Here is a 19,594-nt window from a genome sequence, read left to right on the forward strand (position 1 = left end):
GCGAAACAGACCACACCAAGGCAGCACGCAAGCTCCACTTGCACAAATGTGCACATGTGCAAATGAATGATTCACTCCCTGAGTCATACAGAAGAATTGTTAAAAATGAACTAATGAACTAAAAAATGGAGGAACATGCAGTGCCGCTGTTGTATCGTAATCTGACTCCCCGGACAAATCTGACTCCCCCTCGCGTGCACATGCGTCACACAGCGTCTGCAGCTTTCACAACGGTTTATCAGTAACCTTTTATCGATCATTTCCTTCACAATTGACAGCAAGAACAAACATAGAAGCCTTGTCAATTTGACAAGCAGCACCTGATTGTGTTCAAAAGAATTAAAAACGCCAAAATGGGAGGAATTTATATCGCATTTCGAAAGTGAAACCACCTCATATTCACTGATTATAAGTTCAGCATTTATTACAAGACGGTCTCTTCTTTACATTTGCGTTATAACACATTTAGCTCTGCTTTCTGGTTTGTTATTGCATATTGACCTCAATTCTGATCATGTTCTAATCAGTGTACTTATTTATTTATTTATTCTGTTTAATTGATTTATTTATTTTAGCCCCTTAGCTAGAAGATGTGATATAAACAATATAAGAATCATTATAATTATAATGATGATGATAATAACAGTGAGGGAAATCCCTGCGTTTAAATTACATTTTGCTCAAAAACTGTTTATTAAAGTTTTAATAAAGGCTTTGACTCTCAAGTAATCATTTATGGGAAAATACCGGATATATATCGTATACAGTCATTCCTCCTAAAAATACAGCCATATGATTTTTTGCCCATATCACCCAGCCCTGCGTTGTTACCTTCTTTATTCAAAGTAAGAAAGAAAAATAAGTTCTGAAAGAGATCAAGCCTCAGCCATGTAATAAAAAGTAACTCAAAAGTAATGTAACGCATAAGTTACCATTGAAAGTAACTAAGTAATGCAACAAGTTACTGTTTGGGGGAGTAACTCAATATTGTAATGCATTACTTTCAAAACTTTCCCCAACACTGCTTATAGATATATTATTTCGTAATAGTTTATTTTTAAACAAAAAAATATTGTAATGCTCGATTTTGGAATAAGCACTGCTTGTTCTTCACATTCACTCTTCGTAATCTGCAGTTTTAATGTTACTTTCAGATCTTATTTTTTAAAGACCGCATACTGTCATTCAAAGGTTCCAATCATTAAACAAAAACATATAATAATTTAAACTGTGGTTTAAATGTGAACTTAAAATGAGATTTGTGAAAAGGGTCCACCCCAGGGAGATTGCAGTCGTTCAGATGATCTGAACATGTTTATGAGCCTAAAATCGGCTGGGCTGTTCTTTGAATGATCTGGTTTTTGTATTGATTTGAGGCAGTGGATAAGCCTCAATGGGTTTGGTCTGTGATTTGTCAATGGATATGTGTGCTTTTATTCTATTGTTCTTTGTGCTTCTCTTCCTCTTTTTCTCCTCTTCACCTCTTCTTTGGCTTTCTGGCTCTGTTTCTTCTCTCTCTCTACCTGTGTGTGCCCCCTCTCTAACCTCCCTGTATTCTTCTTGCAGCGGGCGCATTCATTATAAGGATATGTACAGTTTATTGCGGGTTATCGACCCCCCGCTGGGCTTAGGCAAGAAATGTCCTCATAGGGTGGCCTGCAAGGTTTGGATCCTACTAAACAAAAAACTTAAGCACCTGCTCGCATTGAAGACTGGAATGAATGTTGCTTTTCTTTTTTTAAGTTTTTTTTCCCTTTATTTTATTTGTTTGTTTTTACTCTTCTTCACAGTTTTTTCTTCTTTCACTTAAAATTCATTCTTGTTATTTTGTTCGCCATCTCTATATGCATTCTGATATGACAAATGAGAATGTGCGGGACAATGCAGACACCTTTTTAGAAGCATGACGTGCACTGCCACCGACAGCTAAGTCTGTACCAATCTCTTTGTGGAATGAATCACCCTTAACAGTCAATAAAGAAAAAAAAGCAAAACAATAACAAACAATGAAATGAATCAGCCATTTTGTTCTTTTTTGTTTTCTTTCTGCTTGCTGTTGAACCATGCCTTGGCAAACTGGGTGTAACAGTGTGCATTGTTCTTGTTTGGGGACGAAGTGAGGGTTGGGGATCAGAGGACTGCATTGACGTGACTGCCATAGTTCACCACCAAGCAGCGGAGCTTTTCTTTGCCTGTTTGAAGCCCCACTGCAGTTCTATGGGACCGTCCCACGATCGCATAGAACAGTGTTTTTACTAGGACTAAAAAAACAGCTTCCCCTCCTCCTGTCTAACCTCCAGCCTATCAAGAGCTCTCACGCTCTCAAAACCCCGCCCCTCGCCCAGACCAAAACAATAACCTATGTGTCTTTGTTTTTCTTTCTTGCCGTTCTTATTTCCTCCTCCTTCTTCCTTCTTTTTTTTTTTGGTTTCAATCCCACCATACTCCGGTTTGTTCCATGATGTCCTTTTCCCCCTTTCATTGTTTCGTTTAATTTGTCCGTTGTCTTATTTTTTTTAACCCCCGTTCTCCTCAATTAATTTCCGGGGTCTCACCCCTCCCCTCCCACCCCCACTACTCCCTTACAGCGGCAGGATCAGTTACAGTGATATGTATGAGATGCTCAGGCACATGTGTCCTCCGCTAGGCCTGGGGAAGAGGTGCCCTGCTCGGGTCGCCTACAAGGTTAGCGGCAGCAGCCCGCCGTGGGTGCGCCACAGCCAATCAAAGCTGTCCGTTTTTCTTTTTTTTTTCTGTTAGTGTTGGTGTTGGTGAGCTGCTGTATCTTTCTTTTTACGTTGTGGGGCCCCGGTGAAAGTGTTAGCCAGCTGTACAAGTACCACACATCCACTGGAAAGCGGGAACGGAGGGTACCTTGTCAGCCCTTCTGCACCGTACTCATTCATATGCAGATGCAACTTTTATTTTAGCAGTTTTATTCCTGTAGAAATGTTTAACTCATGATATATTTGTTAAAATCAACATGAAATCACACAGTCTTATTTATTGACGTAATTGTAAAAGTGCTGTGTGGTTAAACCTCACAGTAGAGGCTTTGATTCAAATCCAACTAGGAGACACTTGTTTAAAACCTGTGGTGCTAATAGAACAGTAGGGGGGTTAAATTGGTGCCGTGACCCGGATTGGGATTGAGGTTTGGAGCATAAGTAAAACTCAAGCCACAGATCTCAAGAGCCAAACTAGCTACTTATAGTAAAGGCACCAATCATTATTGTTCTTTGTTAAGGTGGAGGCACAGTAGAGTAGAACAAAGACATGCTGTGCTGTGATCAAGATGCGAGATGCCAGTTTAAGTTAAGAACTTAAGTTAAGAACTTAACTTAAGAAAAAAGAGAATGGAAGGGATCGGGATGCAAGTACATTTAAGCATGTCAGTGTAAGGGATGCCACTTATGCTAGAGACACAGTTTAACTCCTGGAGACGATTCTGTAATACACAGTCTTATTTATTAACGCAAGTATTAGAGACAAGTTAGAAAATGCTGTGTGGTTAAACACCACAGTAGAGGCTTTGATGTGAATCTGAGTAGGAGACACTAATTCAAAACTTCCTAAAAGTGGTGTTAATTGAACAGTAGGGGGTTAAATTGGTGCCGTGACCTGGATGTGATTGAGGTTTGGAGAATAAGTAAAACTCAAGTCACAGACCTCAAGAGCCAATCTAGCTACAGATGCTAAACGGCATCAACCATTATTGTCCTTTGTTAGGACCTTCCATGCTGGAGGCACAGTAGAGTAGAATAAAAGACATGGTGCTGTGATCCAGATGGGAGATTCTAGTTTAAATCTTGCTCAGAGAAGTCCAAGAAAAAAGGGAATGGGAGTGATTGGTATGGGAGTACATATTAGCCTGTGAGTGTAAGGGATCCTTCCCATTCTAGAGACACAGCTTCGCTGCTGCTTGAACCAGAGGAGTCATATTGGTGCCGTGACCCGGTTGGGAGTGAGGTTTAAGAAGTGAGTGCAACAGTAAAGCTAGCAAGAGCTCTGTGAGTAAACCGCACTATCCTGGGCTCAAGAGGCACACTAGGGACCGACTCTAGATGCTGTTGTTTTTTTCAGTGTCCCTTCCTCAAATGCCAGTGACGCTAGTTCAAATAAGGTGCAGGTAACTGAAAAATATTTACAATAAATTTCCAACATAAAAAATAATATGTTTGATTAAAAAAGTAAAATAAGTTAAACACATTTTCATGTTGACTTTAACTAGAATAAAATTCAGTGAGTCGTTTTGTTTGTTTTCCCTGTTCATTCAAGATCATTACAGCCTGTTGTAGTTTTAAGTGGAAACTAAAAAGGATGTAGACAGATTTTTCTCACTGCGTGCGTGTACAGAAGGACTGGGAAGGATTGTGTGCCTTTGGTCCTCTGCTTCTCTCCCTCCAGTGGATGATTCCTGAAGATATTCAGTAAACTTTCTATGATTTTGTCAAGTGACACTTTCGTAGGATACTATAGTGATTACATAGCATTCAGAAGTCTATAGACCAACGTTTTGATTTTTATTTCAGCAAATCCATTAGAATCACAGATAAGCTTTCCCACCTGTCCTTCGTTTGATTCTGTCAATGCAGTTCTGGCCTGTTTCCGTTCCCCTCTCTCTTTCTCTCTACTGTCTCTCGCTCTATCTTTTCTTTTTCTCTCATTCCTCCAATTAGCATTTTTCATCTCCACATTCTGACACAAAAACAATCTCCTTTCTTTCTCTTGCTGTCTCTCTGTCTCACTTCCTTTCCATTTCTACTATTTCTTCGCTTTTAGTCAGCATGCATCTTAATTATGCACATAGTAGCTATCTGAATGCATCTATGCATAAGAGTTACATCCAGCACTTTTACATGTCACAGTCATCATACAAAGATTATATGGACCTTAGTGAGGGGTTGATGGTTGGTTTAGTTTGAGGTGGATGAAAGCCATATCTTGTCCTTTTTTCATGCAAAAATATCATTTGTCATAGTCTTTTTTTGCCATGGAATCTCATAAAATGTATTTGTATAGTCTTTTTTGTTTTAATATATACGAGTTTTAAACTTGGAAACTTCAACTTGTTCCCACAGGATTTACAATTCACTGTACAGTAGATATCATGTAGACCAGTGGTTCTCAAACTTTGGTAGCTGACAGCTAGCTTTTTGCAACTCTCACATGTTCACCCACTGAAGCTCAGCAGGGCTGTACCTGGTCAGTACCTGGATTGGAGATCACATGGGAAAGCTAGGCTGCTGCTGAAAGTGAGGTCAGCATGAGGCACTCAACCTGCAGTCTATGTGGGTCCTGATGCCCCAGTATAGTGGAGGAGACTCTATACTGCTCAGTGAGCACCGTCTTTCGGATCAGACATTAAATCAAGGGCCTGACTCTCTGTGATCTTTTAAAATCCCAGGATGTCCTTCGAAAAAGAGTAGGAGTTTAACCCTGAAATCCTTGCCAAATTTGCTCACTGGCCTCCGTTCATCATGGCCTCTTAACCATTCCCATATAATAATTGACTTCATCACTCTGTTTCCTCTCCACCAATCAGCTGGTGTGTGGTGTGCCTTCTGGCACAATATGGCTGCCGTTGCGTCATCCAGGTGGATGCTGCACACTGGTGGTGGATGAGGAGATTCCCCCAATATGTAAAGCGCTTTGAGTGTCTAGAAAAGCGATATGTAAATGTAAGGTATTATTATTGTTATTATTATTATTATTATTATTATTATTATTATTCGGGTCTCCTTTTAGTGTTACGCGGAAGAATCGCTGAATAATAAAATAATAACACACTTGAACTCTTTGACGTGTACAATGACTTATGTGATCTGGCAACATTGGCTGTTCCCTGAAGCGTAGTTTACACCGATGTGCGTAGAATGTTTACGTTAGTGCATCGCATCATCAGATGTTAAAAATCAATCCTGCTTGATACGCGTTTTTGATATATAAAGTTATTTGTTTTGTAAAGCACTGTGGCTTTCGGTTAAGTTTGTTAAGCCTTAGATTTAGGCTAATGAATTTGGATGTGATTCAAATGGCGCGAGACACAGAACATAAACTCTTGGATGTTTGACGCTTTGCGGTAGAATATAATTAAATTAAATTGTTTGTTGCAATCGGTTTCCTCAAACGGTTTGAGTTACCTTTACTTATTGGGTTTTACAGTGTACAAGTTAATGTTTAGATTTCAAAGATTACAAATTTGTACATGCAACTTATATTTCAAAATGTAAAAAATGTGTATATATACAGTATGTAGGACATATACTGTAGCCTATATTCATCTGGTCCAAGGAAAATTTCCAGGTTTTGATAAATAGGCTACAGTAAATTAATACTATACAAGTACAGCAGTTTTCCTTTTACATTTTAAGAACGGTGCCATTTTTAAAAGCACATTTTAATTTAAACTGTAGAGTTTTTTTTTAGTCTGCAAGCACAGTTAATGTTCAAACTATTTATAATGTTTAAAGTGGCTGACAATAATGCATATTCTTGAAAACAGGAATTAATCTGCCTCGTTTTTGATTTGTGCAGTGCTGTAGCTGCTTGATTAGCTACTGTATTTCAATAGTGATCATTATGGTGTTACTTGGAGAGACCATTTTTTTCTGAGGTGGTACTTGCTGAAAAAAAGTTTGAGAACCACTGATATAGACTATTTTTCATTTATGTTTACAGATGTTTTGATTATTATCTAGTTATTTCTAGTCAGTTAAATGCATCTTTGCGAAATCAAATATTGTGAATTATTTATAAATGAATGGTCCAAACTTTTAAAAATAAAACCATACAATAACATTTTACGAAATGCACTAATTTAAAAAAGAAAAACCTTCAGGGATTTTGTTCAAATTTTTGTTTTGTGCCATTTTTTTAATTTATTTTCCATTGGTATTAACAAAAAGTATTATATCATGTTAGATATTTTTAAAAATGCAATTTTATTGCTGTACTTGGACAAAAGTTGACTTATATATTTAGTGTCTAATTAAAAATGACAATTGCGCTGACTGAGATCATTTGAACAGCTTCCTCTATGTCTCTATATGTTTTAGACATGTGCAAAATGCGATTTAATAACAACAAATCTTTACTGAGACTCCCTTCACTTCAATCTCTTCCTCTTGGGTTCCTCACTGTCTGTTCCCTCATCTCAAACAACCAAAACTCTTCTTTTCTGCTCTCTTTCTCCTCTCCAACTTTCTCTCTATCCATTGCCAAGCACACCACTCCCCCCTTTCTCATTATTTTTATATGTGGTACACATCTCATAGCTTTCCAGTCTGAAGTGAACTAACCTCTATACCTGTTGCCCCCTAATCCAGTCCTACACCTCTCGGTGTACAACACAAACATTTTTTCCTCTTTAACTCTATAGGGAATGCCACCCCTTATCTGACCTTTAAAAAACCTGCACCCGTTTTGCATTGAGAGATCAGAAAAATGGAAAAAATACCACCTAACCTTATGAGAAATCACCCAAAGAAAGATAAAGATGCTAAACAAACCCAAAAAGACAAGTGGTCAATGAAAGATGAAATGATACTCTCTGTGCGCGGCTGCACTGCTCTTGTTCTGTGAGGGGTGGGGAGGGAGGAGGGGGGGTGCATGCATTGCATGTTGCACGTAATAGGGGTTGATGTTTGGGTGGGCCTGGGCCGATGGGGAGGTGGGTCGGTCTTACCATCGCTGAACTCTGATATGAGGTTGTGCTGCATTGCATGTGCTTTTGCATGTCCACCGTTGGAACTCGGCTCATGCTCGTTGCTATCTACACCTCCAAGGAAATACGGACTGGTCTGAAATGGGCACACTCGTGCACTTGGGCTCACACACACATGCTCACCTACTCACATTAACGCCATGTTGTGTGCTTGTGTGTTCCACTGGCACATCTAATGAATGAAAACAGATATCTACTGTTTCACTCATTGGTTTGTCCAAAATATGACCTCCAACAGGTAGGGGGAGCTCTTTAGCAGTAGCCTTTTGTGAGATATGTTCAATTTAGTTGATGGCTGTGTCCTCTACCTTTGTCAGCTGATTTAAGATCAGTAACTTCCTGTTAATTCCACTCCATAGCCTCCTAAATTATTTGCTAACTTTTATAAATATAGACCAATTTGAGGGATGTAAACAAAAACAATGGTCTCGTCGTATTACTTGTTTTACATTTTTAATTTCTAGAGCTTCCAAGAATCCAATAAGAGCCACATATTGATAAATAATGTTATGATAGCTGTTTTCACATGTAGTTGTGATTGAATTTCATCTTGTTACAGTTATGAAATAGTTTGATAACAAGCAGGAAATGTTCATGGGTCAATGACATGACCAGATTAAAATTGTCTATACGCAGAATCTCTGAGTGGTTCAAATCAGGGATGCTCATATTAGGCAAATTAGCTGCTAAAGCATTTTTCCTTAAGGCTGTTGTATTTTCCCTGTGGATTGTAATGGTTTTAATGACATGTTTATGTCAACAGAAAGTTGATAAATGATAAGCCTTGGGTAAAATGCAGCACTTGCAGCCACATTTTAGTAGAGGTGCACTAATGTACAGTATATCAGCTGCCGAAATGCATTTGCTTGATTTATTTGCTTTATTTCTGATTCATTTAAAATAACTGGCATATTGAGTATGTCATGAAAAATCTGATGTGTCCAAACCATTTTTGTGGTTATTAATAGCTACTAATATTCTTATGTTGTTGCATAATCCAACATTTTTGACTGGGAAAAAACCTTCAAATATCATGAAAAAGTCATCTATATTGGAAACGTTAAAATAATTGAACTATTGACAAATACTGGTGTCTTTATCACATTATTAAACCCCTAAATAATAATCCCCTTGTTTATTTTATTTCCTCAATTTCTGTTTAACAGAGAGAAGATTTTCTCAACACATTTCTAAACATATTAGTTTTAATAACTCATTTCTAATAACTGGTTTATTTTATCTTTGCTGTGGTAACAGTAAATATTAATTGACTAGATATTTTTGAAGACACTTCTATACAGCTTAAAGTAACATTTAAAGCCTTAACTGGGTTGATTAGGTTAACTAGGCAGACTAGGGTAATTAGACAAGTTATTGTATAACAATGGTTTGTTCTGTAAACTATCAAAAATATATCGCTTAAAGGGCTAATAATTTTGACCTTAATTTTTTTTTTTTCAAAAATCAAAAACTTCTATTATTCTAGTCGAAATAAAACAATAAGACTTTCTCCAAAAGAAAAAATATTATCAGGCATACTGTGAACATTTCCTTGCCTCGTTAAGTATCATTTAGGAAATATTTAAACAAGAAAAAGATCAAAGGAGGTTTAATAATTCAATTGGTATTTCTTTTAAAATGAGGGAAAGGCTGGACAAATTAGAATGAGAAGAAATAAGTAAATATTACTGGTCTCTCGATATCCATTTTTTGTATCAAATTATCTGAAGTTCACCATAGCTTTACCTAAAAAACTGGCCACAGCTTAAAATACTTTGTTGAAGTTACACAGTGCTCAGCATAATTAAGTACACCCCATTTTGAAAATGAATATGTTTATTCATTTCTCAGTTAATATAGGCAAAGTATTTTGATGCATTTAAGGAAAACAGATTTATTAAACAGATGTTTTTATTAAAATAATATTTTAGTCACCAAACATATTTAAAAATTGAAAGGTAATTTTAACTAAATTGTTACTTTTTTTGCTTCTCTTGATTATTTCTCTTTATTCAATTTGTATTTAATTACATTTTTTACCGTTATCTTAAGTTATTTTGTTAGATAAGCTCCAGATTTGGCTTCAGTACTGACTAATCTAATGTATATGCACAAATATAATATTGTATAGCTTCCTATGAAAAATATGAATTAAAAAAATAGATTTGTGAAGGGTGTATTTATATACACTGAGCACTGTATTTGTACCCGATCTATGATCAGTTTTCACAGGCAGAGGAACGCTACTGATTTTATCCCTTATACGGCTCCTGTTATCTGTGAGGGCTCCAGTTAAGTCATTTAACTGATGTGTATGTACTGTACATGTTCTACGAGATGTGTGAATGGTTCATTCACACATTGCAAGGTTTCAGGATGTCAGATCTTCCTAAATCCCTTTTTGTGTCAATTGTATCACTTAAGATTAGTTGCATGATACATGGTTTTTCACATAACCACTGCATCAATGATTGAACAACTTAATCTACTAAAAATTTAGATGCAAGTAATTTATTCAGTGGCTACAGACTGCTGAGCTCCCCAAATCTTTTAAAAGTCCACCAAAGCATCTGATTGGAGGGTTAACTGACACAGCCCCGCCCTCATCCCCTCTGGTTGGCTCTCCACAGAGACTGCTCCGTATGGACCTGCCCGTTGCTGATGACAACACGGTGCATTTCAACTCCACTCTGATGGCCTTGATTCGCACAGCACTGGACATCAAAATTGCCAAGGGTACAGAACAACATCCCCTGTTCTTTTCATTTCTTAATTGCATTTTATTCTTTTGAAATAGTAGATTTGAGTCGTTTCGCTGTGGCAAAGGACAGACGAAAGAAACAGGAATAAATTAATGAGACTTGGATTTAAAAAAAAAAAAGTTATTTTTGTATATTAAATTAAAAACAAAAGCATACATTTTGATATGCAAAAAGTTAACAGGTTTTACTTTATTTTTATAATAACTCGTAATTGTACTTTGTAAAATTCTTATTTTCTTACTTTTTGAATAGATTGTAGATAGATCTTTTCCACTAAGCAATTTGGTGTTTAATAGATGTCTAATAGAGGTCAAAACATAGATGGCTTGGCTAAAACCTACTAAATTCCGGCTGTCAGTAAAAATAGTAGACATCTAAGAATAGTCCAAAACTAGACTAGTTGTCTTTGTGTATTTGCTGAGTAGTTTGGGCTATTTTAGACGTCTGCACTACCTGACAAAAGTCTTGTCGTCGATTCCAGTTGTAAGAGCAACAAATAATAACTTGTCTTCTAGTTGATCATTTGGAAAAGTGGCAGAAGGTAGATTTGAACTCGCATGGACCCAATATTCTCACAGAAATAAGTCAAGTTTGGTGAAGGAAAAATTATGGTTTGATGTTCAGTATGAGGGTGTGCGAGAGATCTGCAGAGTGGATGGCAACATCAATAGCCTGAGTTATCAAGACATTTGTGCTGCCCATTACATTACAAACCATAGGAGAGGACAAATTTCAGCAGGATAGCGCTCCTCATACTTCAGCCTCCACATCAAAGCTCCTGAATGCAAAGGCGGTCAAGTTGCTCCAGGATTGGCCAGCCCGGTGACCAGACATGAACATTATTGAGCATGTCAGGTGTAAGATGAAGGAGGAGGCACTGAAGATGAATCCAAAGAATCTTGATGAACTCTGAAAGTCCTGCAAGAACACTTTCTTCACCATTTCCGATGACTTTATTAATAAGTTATTTGAGTCATTGCAGAGATGTATGAATGCAGTCCTCCAAGCTCATGGGAGTCATACACAATATTCATTCTTTTTCCACTGCATCATGACTTTATATTCTATACTGTACATTATTTTTGTTAAGTGACAAGACTTTTGTCCAGGCAAAGTCAGACCTTACTGTCCTATTTAAATAATTAAGAAATCAAGGCATGATCAAATTTTATTTTGGTAAAATAAGCATAATCTAGAGGCCTTTGGCTTTTATATAAGCTACGTCTGATACCAAATGATCAACTTGAAGCCAAGTTAATATTTGTTGTTTCTAAAACTTGAATAGGCAACAAGACTTTTGTCAGGTTGTGTAGATTTTCACTTACAGCCCAAATTTAGCCTTATTTAGCATCTATGTTTAGACGTCTATTAGATGTCTATTAGATGATGTCTTCTTTCAAACACAAAAAAACTTTAAAAACCTTCCACTATATAGAAACAATGTTTTATTGGTTTGTGTCTCTTACCTATATTTTGCATTGATGTGATTACAATTATGATATTTTGTTAACATTGGGTTGTCTATACCTATGTGTGTGTGTGTGTGTGTGTGTGTGTGTGTGCGCGCCCTGATGTCACACACTTTCAGGAGGAGCGGACAAACACCAGATGGACGCGGAGCTCCGTAAAGAAATGATGGCGATTTGGCCAAATCTCTCTCAGAAGAACCTGGATCTGCTGGTAACGCCACACAAGTGTAAGTTGCAGATGGGTTTGTAAAACAGCAAAAAATTAACCACTGAAATATCACCAATTCATCAGAGGACAGCTTCTGTCAGCTCACACCGCTCAGCACCCTCTGATCAGGCAACACTCAACCCTCAACCTTTAACTAACCCTTCTCCTGTTCTCACATGACAAACCAGAAACTTACAGAGATCAGTGATGCCATGCTTGAGCTTATTAATTATACCCAAAATCATCCTACTTCTGAGCTAGATGATTTACTGCCCTGGCTTTTTCTGTTTTTTTTTTTTTTTTTACATCTGATGCTTAGCTTGACTTTATTACATTATTTAATAGTCCCCTCTTATGCTTTTTAAAAGGTTTATATATTTTTAATAAATCCATCCAAAAAGCTGTCTAAGCTGTAAATAAAAAAAAAAACTTTACATTTTAATAACATACAGATTGCAATAATTTAGAGGCAATTTAGAGGCAATTTTTTGCATAGTACAGCATTTTAAAAAATTGTGGGTTTGTATGAAAGACATCATCTATGTGCAAATCTATTCAATGTGTGAAAGACTTTTGTGAAACATTTCTGAACTGTAAAATTCACGATAAAAAAATGGCAGCTGTGGTTTCCAGATTTAGACTGTTAAAATACCAATAGTTCATAGTAAATTATCGTATTTGGAGGCATTTTTACTGTAGATTTTTTTTTTTTTTTTTTTTTTTACCATAGAAATTACAGAGATATTTTACAGTGTATATTACCTCAGGCTTACCTTTCTGCTCTTATTGGTCAGAAGGCTTATTCTGTTGTGATTGGTCCACATGTTAGAAATAAAGTGCTCATTACTTTATCTGTAGTAACGTAGCTTGTAAACAGTGAAACTGTAGTATCAGTTTTATTTTATTGATTCAAGCCTGAGTCCTCACCTTATGTGTACAAAGTAGATTTGCATTTACAGTGCCGAAAACAACACAGACTTTTCCAGACCGCAGATTAAACTACAGTGTTTGGGGGGAAAAACATGCATTGTTCACAGACTGAACACGGACCATAGACCATAGGCTGGAGTTGTGCAAACTTGTTACAAAGCTGCACGCACTCTAAAAAAAAGAGTCTGTTAATTGACAGTTTCTGTATTTTGTGATTCAGAAGTGTTTTCTGTTTATTTATGGTTGTGAATTTCATTATGAAATGTTGATCTCTGCTCTGTGACAATGTAACTCTACAGTTTGACAAAGTGACTTTTATTGACATTTTTGTAGTTTGAAATAATATGTGAAAGAAATAATATATAGAGATATAAGTCTAAATGTATTGGCAGTTTATTCAGCCTGATCTCACAAGAAAATGTAAGTATTTTACAGTTTGTCAGTTTAGTGGCTAATTCGTATGAATTTGTACAATGTCAGTCGTACGAAAAATGTGCGACTGTAAAATAGAGGTATGGCACCTAACCCCATCCATAAACCCAGCCATCATTTGGTGATGAGCAAATCGTACTAAATTGTAACAGTTAAATCATACAAATTTATACGAATTAGCCACTAAATGCAAAGGTTAAAAATTTCCGTTAGATTGCTTTGGTTTAATTACAAGCTTTTTTGTACTGTAATTTACAATGTCAACCCAGACAATATATCACTTCAAACTATTAAAAATGTACAGAAAAGTTACTTTTTCAGACTTTTCAAGGTTAAAAGTTATTGGAAGAAATATTAAGGTCCCATAATACAGCTCAAAAACATAAATAAATGGGGAAAAATAAATATATATTTAAACTGAAATCACAAAATGTAGGAAAACTGCAAATTTACGGTTATCTGTTAAAGTGTTGGACTGGAATTTTTGATGACAGTTCAGAATCTGAAGTTCTTTCTTTTGGCATTTATTAAAAGTGAAAAATGGTTAAATAGTTAAATATTTATTACAATTTTAAATGCCTGCTTTCTTGTATGTAGTTTCAAATTAAATATTACTCCAGTCATTACTGCTTTTATTACTATTACCTATAGTGATAATAATAATAGTGGCGGCATGGTGGCACAGTGGGTAGCGCTGCCATCTCACAGCAAGAAGGTCGCTGGTTCGAGCCTCGGCTGGGTCAGTTGGCATTTCTGTGTATAGTTTTTATGTTCTCCCCGTGTTCACGTGGGTTTTCTCCAGGTGCTTCCACAAGTCCAATGTCCATAGTGTATGAATGTGAATGAGAGTGTAAGGGGTTTCCCCATATGGGTGTGATGGGTTGCAGCTGGAAGGGCATCCACTGCATAAAACAAAAATAAGCTGGATAAGTTGACAGTTCATTCCGCTGTGGCGATCCCAGATTAATAAAGGGACTAAGCCGAAAAGAAAATGAACATAACAATTAATATTGGAGTGATTTCTGTAGGATCATGTGACTCTGAAGACTGGAGTAATAAAGCTGAAAATTTATCTGTAAAATCACTGGAATAAATTATTAAATTAAATGATAAACTACTTTTGAACTTTTGTTTTTTTATAGTGCAATAACATTACACAATTCTACAATTTGTACTGTATTTTGAGGAAATACAACCTTGGTGAGCAGAAGAAGCTTATTGTAAAACTTTTTTTTTTGCATGGCTGCCAATAGAAAAGCTATTTAAGATTCTATGAACATTTCAACGAATAACAATTTTTTATTCTGAAAAAAACATTTTGAAAATCAGAAGAACTGCAGAGGAGCCTGAATGTACTGTACCTGAAACAATCAATAAATAATGTATTTATTTAGTTTGAAGGGTAATATCCACAAAATAGCATAATGGGGCTTTTTAAAATGCTATCCATCCTTATTTCACACTCTTAATTTAGGCCTTTTTACATAATCTCATTTAATTTCCAATCTACATTTGCTCTTCTTTTTTCCCTCTTTCTCCTATCTTCTTTCTTCATTGCCTGTTATCAGGGGGTGCCTCGCTATAGACGGATCCTCTATAGAAGTCTTTTCACTCCAGCACGTGTAAAGCACAAAGCTGGGCTTAACCTTCAAACCACAGAGCCTCAAAAACAGCATAGCTTGAGTTACGATCTGAAGCTTTTAAAGACGTTATGTGCTTTAAAGTTTGATACGATTGTTTTAATACATGTAGATTAGTGCTGTCTATTGAAGACGGCTAGCAAACAGCCTGAAAATACTTTTTTGTGCTTTGCTTTAGCATGTTTTATATTTAATTTAAAACTTCAGCATGTTGTAAGAGATGTTTTTAAAGATTATTATTTATACTAAAGGGGTTTAATGTCATTTTACTATGAAATTGTCAAAGTATTTTGTCAAAGTCATTTATGGCAGCTCCAATTTTTTCATATTAATGTTATGTGTCTCATTCAAACTCTGGATTCCACTGCAGAGTTTTGATAAAAAATTTGAGCTACTAAAACAACATTGTAATCTTAAATAGATTGAAGATGCTGTTACCTCACTTTTTGGCATTTAATCATAGTGAAATGGCTTGAATCCCTGTGGGAATGTCATACAACCTACAACTTTATAAGCGAGAAAAACAAGAGGTTCTATATATCTGATTGTGAAAAGACTATCAGCTCTGTGGTGTTTTGTATTTGTCATCGTACAATGTCTAGTGTGTATTGTGTATAATGTATATCGTGTGTGGATATTGTACTGTACTCTGTATATACTGAATGTAAAGAGTTCAGATGCAAAAGCCTTTAAATGAGCTTTTTTTCCCAAAGCTCCTGTGTATATGTTCAGTTAATCCAGTTTTTTAAAGAAAAGAATGAGTTACATTGCCTTTATAATGGAATTACTGAACATAAATATTGGTGGCTGAAAAAAATGCTCATTTTAAAAGAACATTTCAGATGTTTTATCTAAACTCTTCATACGTATATACAGTGGCCCCTGAAAATATTTTGACACTTAAGTCTTACTAAATACATATGAATGTTTTTATATTTGCTAACCAGTGTTGGGTAAGTTACTTTAAAGAAGTAATAGATGATAAATTACTGATTACTACTAGAAAATTCTAATTTGATTAGATTATGAATTACTTCATGTTAAACGTAATCAGATTACAAATTACTTGACTTTAACGTTACTTTTAAAACATATAAAAATCTAAATAAATGGCAGCTCTTTCAGTCATTTAATATTCTCTGAAAAAAACATTACGATGGGTTTAACACAGCAGCTTGACAAATTTAAAAAGTTTAAAAAGATAGTTTGCCCAAGTGACTTAATATTCACTTGTTCCAAACCTTGTTTTGTTCTTTTAAGTGAAGTCTTTAAACTAATTTCGAGAGGAGCACATGATATGATTGATCACAGCTGATCTCTCATCCGTAATAAGTAATAATCCAATCAGATTGATCCAAGCCCTCTATAAATAGACTGTTTTCACCCTACTGCCATATCTTCATTTTGGAAGAATTTCCCCTTTCACCGTATCTCCTCCTTTTCCTTCTTTCTAGGGGGAGCTCTCGAGACCTAACTGATCCTAGACCTCCTTACATACTAAAAGACCTGGCAGGAGCCCTAGGCTCAATTATCTCTGAGCTTAGGGTTCTCTCCCATGACATCATGCAAATAGTCAAGCAATATCTAAGTGTGAAATCTTGAAACACATATGAAGATATTTTTAAGAAAACTGAATACCACTGACATTCATAATAGGAAAACACTTACTTTCAAAAACACGTTTCAATTTACTATGATCTTTTATGTAAAGCTGCTTTGACACAATCTACATAGTAAAAGCACTTTACAAATAAAGGTGAATTGAATTGAATTAAATTGAATTGAATACTAAATCTGCAGTTGTGAAGACAAACTGTAAACTCAAATGTTTAATATGTGAAATCTAGAATGTTTAAGTGCAATTTGCTCCTAATATGCGCATGTAAGCCGCGTGCTTCATTTTGAAATAATGTATAACTTGTGCGCACAAAATACCTAACGTAAAATAAATGTGAACGGCCCCATAAACAACTACACTTCTTTCCAAATTATCAGAAGTTACCTTCACTCCCGATCCTGCACAAAAAAACAGTTTTTGAGTTGGGCTGCTTTTGGCGCCAGTGTCCTCCTTGGCGACGAGTGCTTGAACAAGGTGCTGGTTAAAAGCAATAGAAAGTTCTTTATAGACTAGACATAGACTGCATATTATTTTGATTTTACGCTCAATGAAATCAAAATAATTGTTTTCTAAAATCTATATTTGTAACATAATTACACTGACTTTTAAGAGTTCACAATTAGCTGCTAACTGATTATAAAGCTTGTTTGGCATGCTATACTGAGAGAGAGCCCTGAGCTCATAAAATCCTCAAGGCCAGGGCTCCCTTCCGTTGCAGGGCAAAAGGGGAGATTGAGCTCAGGTAAATCTTGAAAACGTCCGTACTGTAGTAGCTAGGGATGTAACGGTATCAGAATTTCACGGTACGGTAATACCTCGGTGTGAATGTCACGGTACGGTATTTATTGAATCATTTACAGGAAAAAACAAAACTTATGAAAATACTCCAAAAAAGTGCCAAAAGTGTCAATGACATAAAAATTAGCCATCTATCTGTAATCTTTGAAACAGGAACTTCAATTTTAATAGCAAAAAATTATTAAACCATGTAAAAAAATAAAGTTTCAATTTAGTATTGTTGAAAACTCATCACATTTAACATTTAATCACTCACTCTCTCACTTAGATAGAGATGGGTTTTAAAGAAAATTATCATATAAATATAATCTGGTAAAAGCTGGTATCTCTGGGCATTTACAATGTCCCCTGCAACAGAAAAAAACCCTCTCATTTGGGACTGAGGTTTCTGGGACAGAGAGATATGACTTGGCCCAGGTTGACAGCAGTGGGTAACGTTGTGCATTGTCTTTCCCACACTTGAGAGGACAAGCCATGAGTGAGATTGAGGTCTCATGTCTGTATCAATCTGAACAGTGTGCTGTCACACCCTCCGTCCCGCCCTTCAGTAGGCGCGCGACAACACCGCTCTTGAGTATGCGTGCTCAACCCCCCCTCCCCGCTTTACAGTACGCGCGCGACAACACAGCTGATCAGAACGCGCGCAACAACACCGCTATTTAGTACGCGCGCGACAACACAGCTGATCAGAACGCGCGCGCGACAACACCGCTATTCAGTACGCGCGCGACAACACTGCTGATCAGAACGCGCGCGACAACACAGCTGATCAGAACGCGCGCGACAACACAGCTGATCAGAACGCGCGCGACAACACAGCTGATCAGAACGCGCGCGACAACACAGCTGATCAGAACGCGCGCGACAACACAGCTGATCAGAACGCGCGCGACAACACAGCTGATCAGAGCGTGCGCGACAACACAGCTGATCAGAACGCGTGCGACAACACAGCTGATCAGAACGCGCGCGACAACACAGCTGATCAGAACGCGCGCGACAACACAGCTGATCAGAACGCGCGCGACAACACAGCTGATCAGAACGCGCGCGACAACACCGCTATTCAGTACGCGTGCGGCGACAACACCCGCTTCAGGTTTGATCATTTCCAGCTCTTTTTGATGCCCGCTTCTAGCAGCACACTCCATTTCCGCATTACTGTATCTGTAGCGACAACAGACCGCAAGGGATGATGGCCACCCCTGGGCTGATGGGAATTGTAGTTTTCGCTACCTCCCGTTCGCTTCATTCACCTGAGCAAATTTTCTCAGAAGACCTATAGTTTTACCGAGTCATGCGACTACGGTAATATCGAAAAAAATTAATATTGCGGTATGACGGTATTTACAATACCGTTACATCCCTAGTAGTAGCTAATGAACAGATAGGGATTGCTCTTAAGAGATAACTACTTACTAGGAGCACATCTATGATGCCTATTTGGATTTAGTCAATTGAAAGTTATGTGTTTTCGTACGGTTGGAGGAAACTGGGGGCCTGTGAAAAACCCACGTAAGCACTGGGAGAACATGTAAACTCTACACAGAAACGTCAGCTGGCTTGGTAAGGACCAGTGACATTCTTGCTATGAGGCGACAGTGCTAACCACTGGGCCACAGTGCCAACCACTGGGCCACAGTGCCACTCATCTAAGAAAGTAGGAGGAGTAGGGGTGGAAGGGGGCATTCTTAAAAACTAAGATGGTTGTGATATGGAACTTAGGGTTGTCACACGTAAATAATGTTCAGGTGAATCCAAGTGCGAGTAAGCAAAATAATAATTTATTTACACAGTCAAAACAAAAGCAAGGAATGAGTGCGGTGCTAGAACTAGGAGAAACAGGGCAGGAATCAGGCAGGAAACAGGGTCCAGTAAAAACTTTTCAGGTCCTGAGCACAGACAAGATAGCACCATAAGCACACGTAACGAACTGACAATGAAACACTAAACACGTAGCACATATATAGGCACAATAATGAGTATCAGCTGGCGAACAATCAATCCAGCT

The 19,594-nt window shown here is 37.1% G+C and overlaps 1 protein-coding gene across 38 annotated transcripts in view; it reads left to right on the forward strand.

Annotated features, from left to right (window-relative positions):
- The window catches only part of cacna1ab (calcium voltage-gated channel subunit alpha1 Ab), a 278,990-nt gene that overhangs the window by 221,182 nt on the left and 38,214 nt on the right, over positions 1–19,594 (forward strand). For 27 of the 38 annotated variants that reach the window (XM_087272738.1, XM_087272744.1, XM_087272743.1 and 24 more), the window contains 3 exons: positions 1,567–1,663; positions 10,357–10,462; positions 12,077–12,184. In XM_087272738.1, the coding sequence (XP_087128864.1) occupies positions 1,567–1,663; positions 10,357–10,462; positions 12,077–12,184 (311 nt within the window). Of the gene's footprint in view, positions 1–1,566; positions 1,664–2,588; positions 2,686–10,356; positions 10,463–12,076; positions 12,185–19,594 lie in introns of all 38 variants that reach the window. The other 11 variants (XM_087272708.1, XM_087272723.1, XM_087272722.1 and 8 more) reach the window with 2 other exon arrangements.

This window comes from Danio rerio, chromosome 11, assembly GCF_052040795.2.
Source record: "Danio rerio strain M-AB ecotype USA chromosome 11, GRCz13ab, whole genome shotgun sequence".
Classification (NCBI taxonomy): Eukaryota; Metazoa; Chordata; class Actinopteri; order Cypriniformes; family Danionidae; genus Danio; species Danio rerio.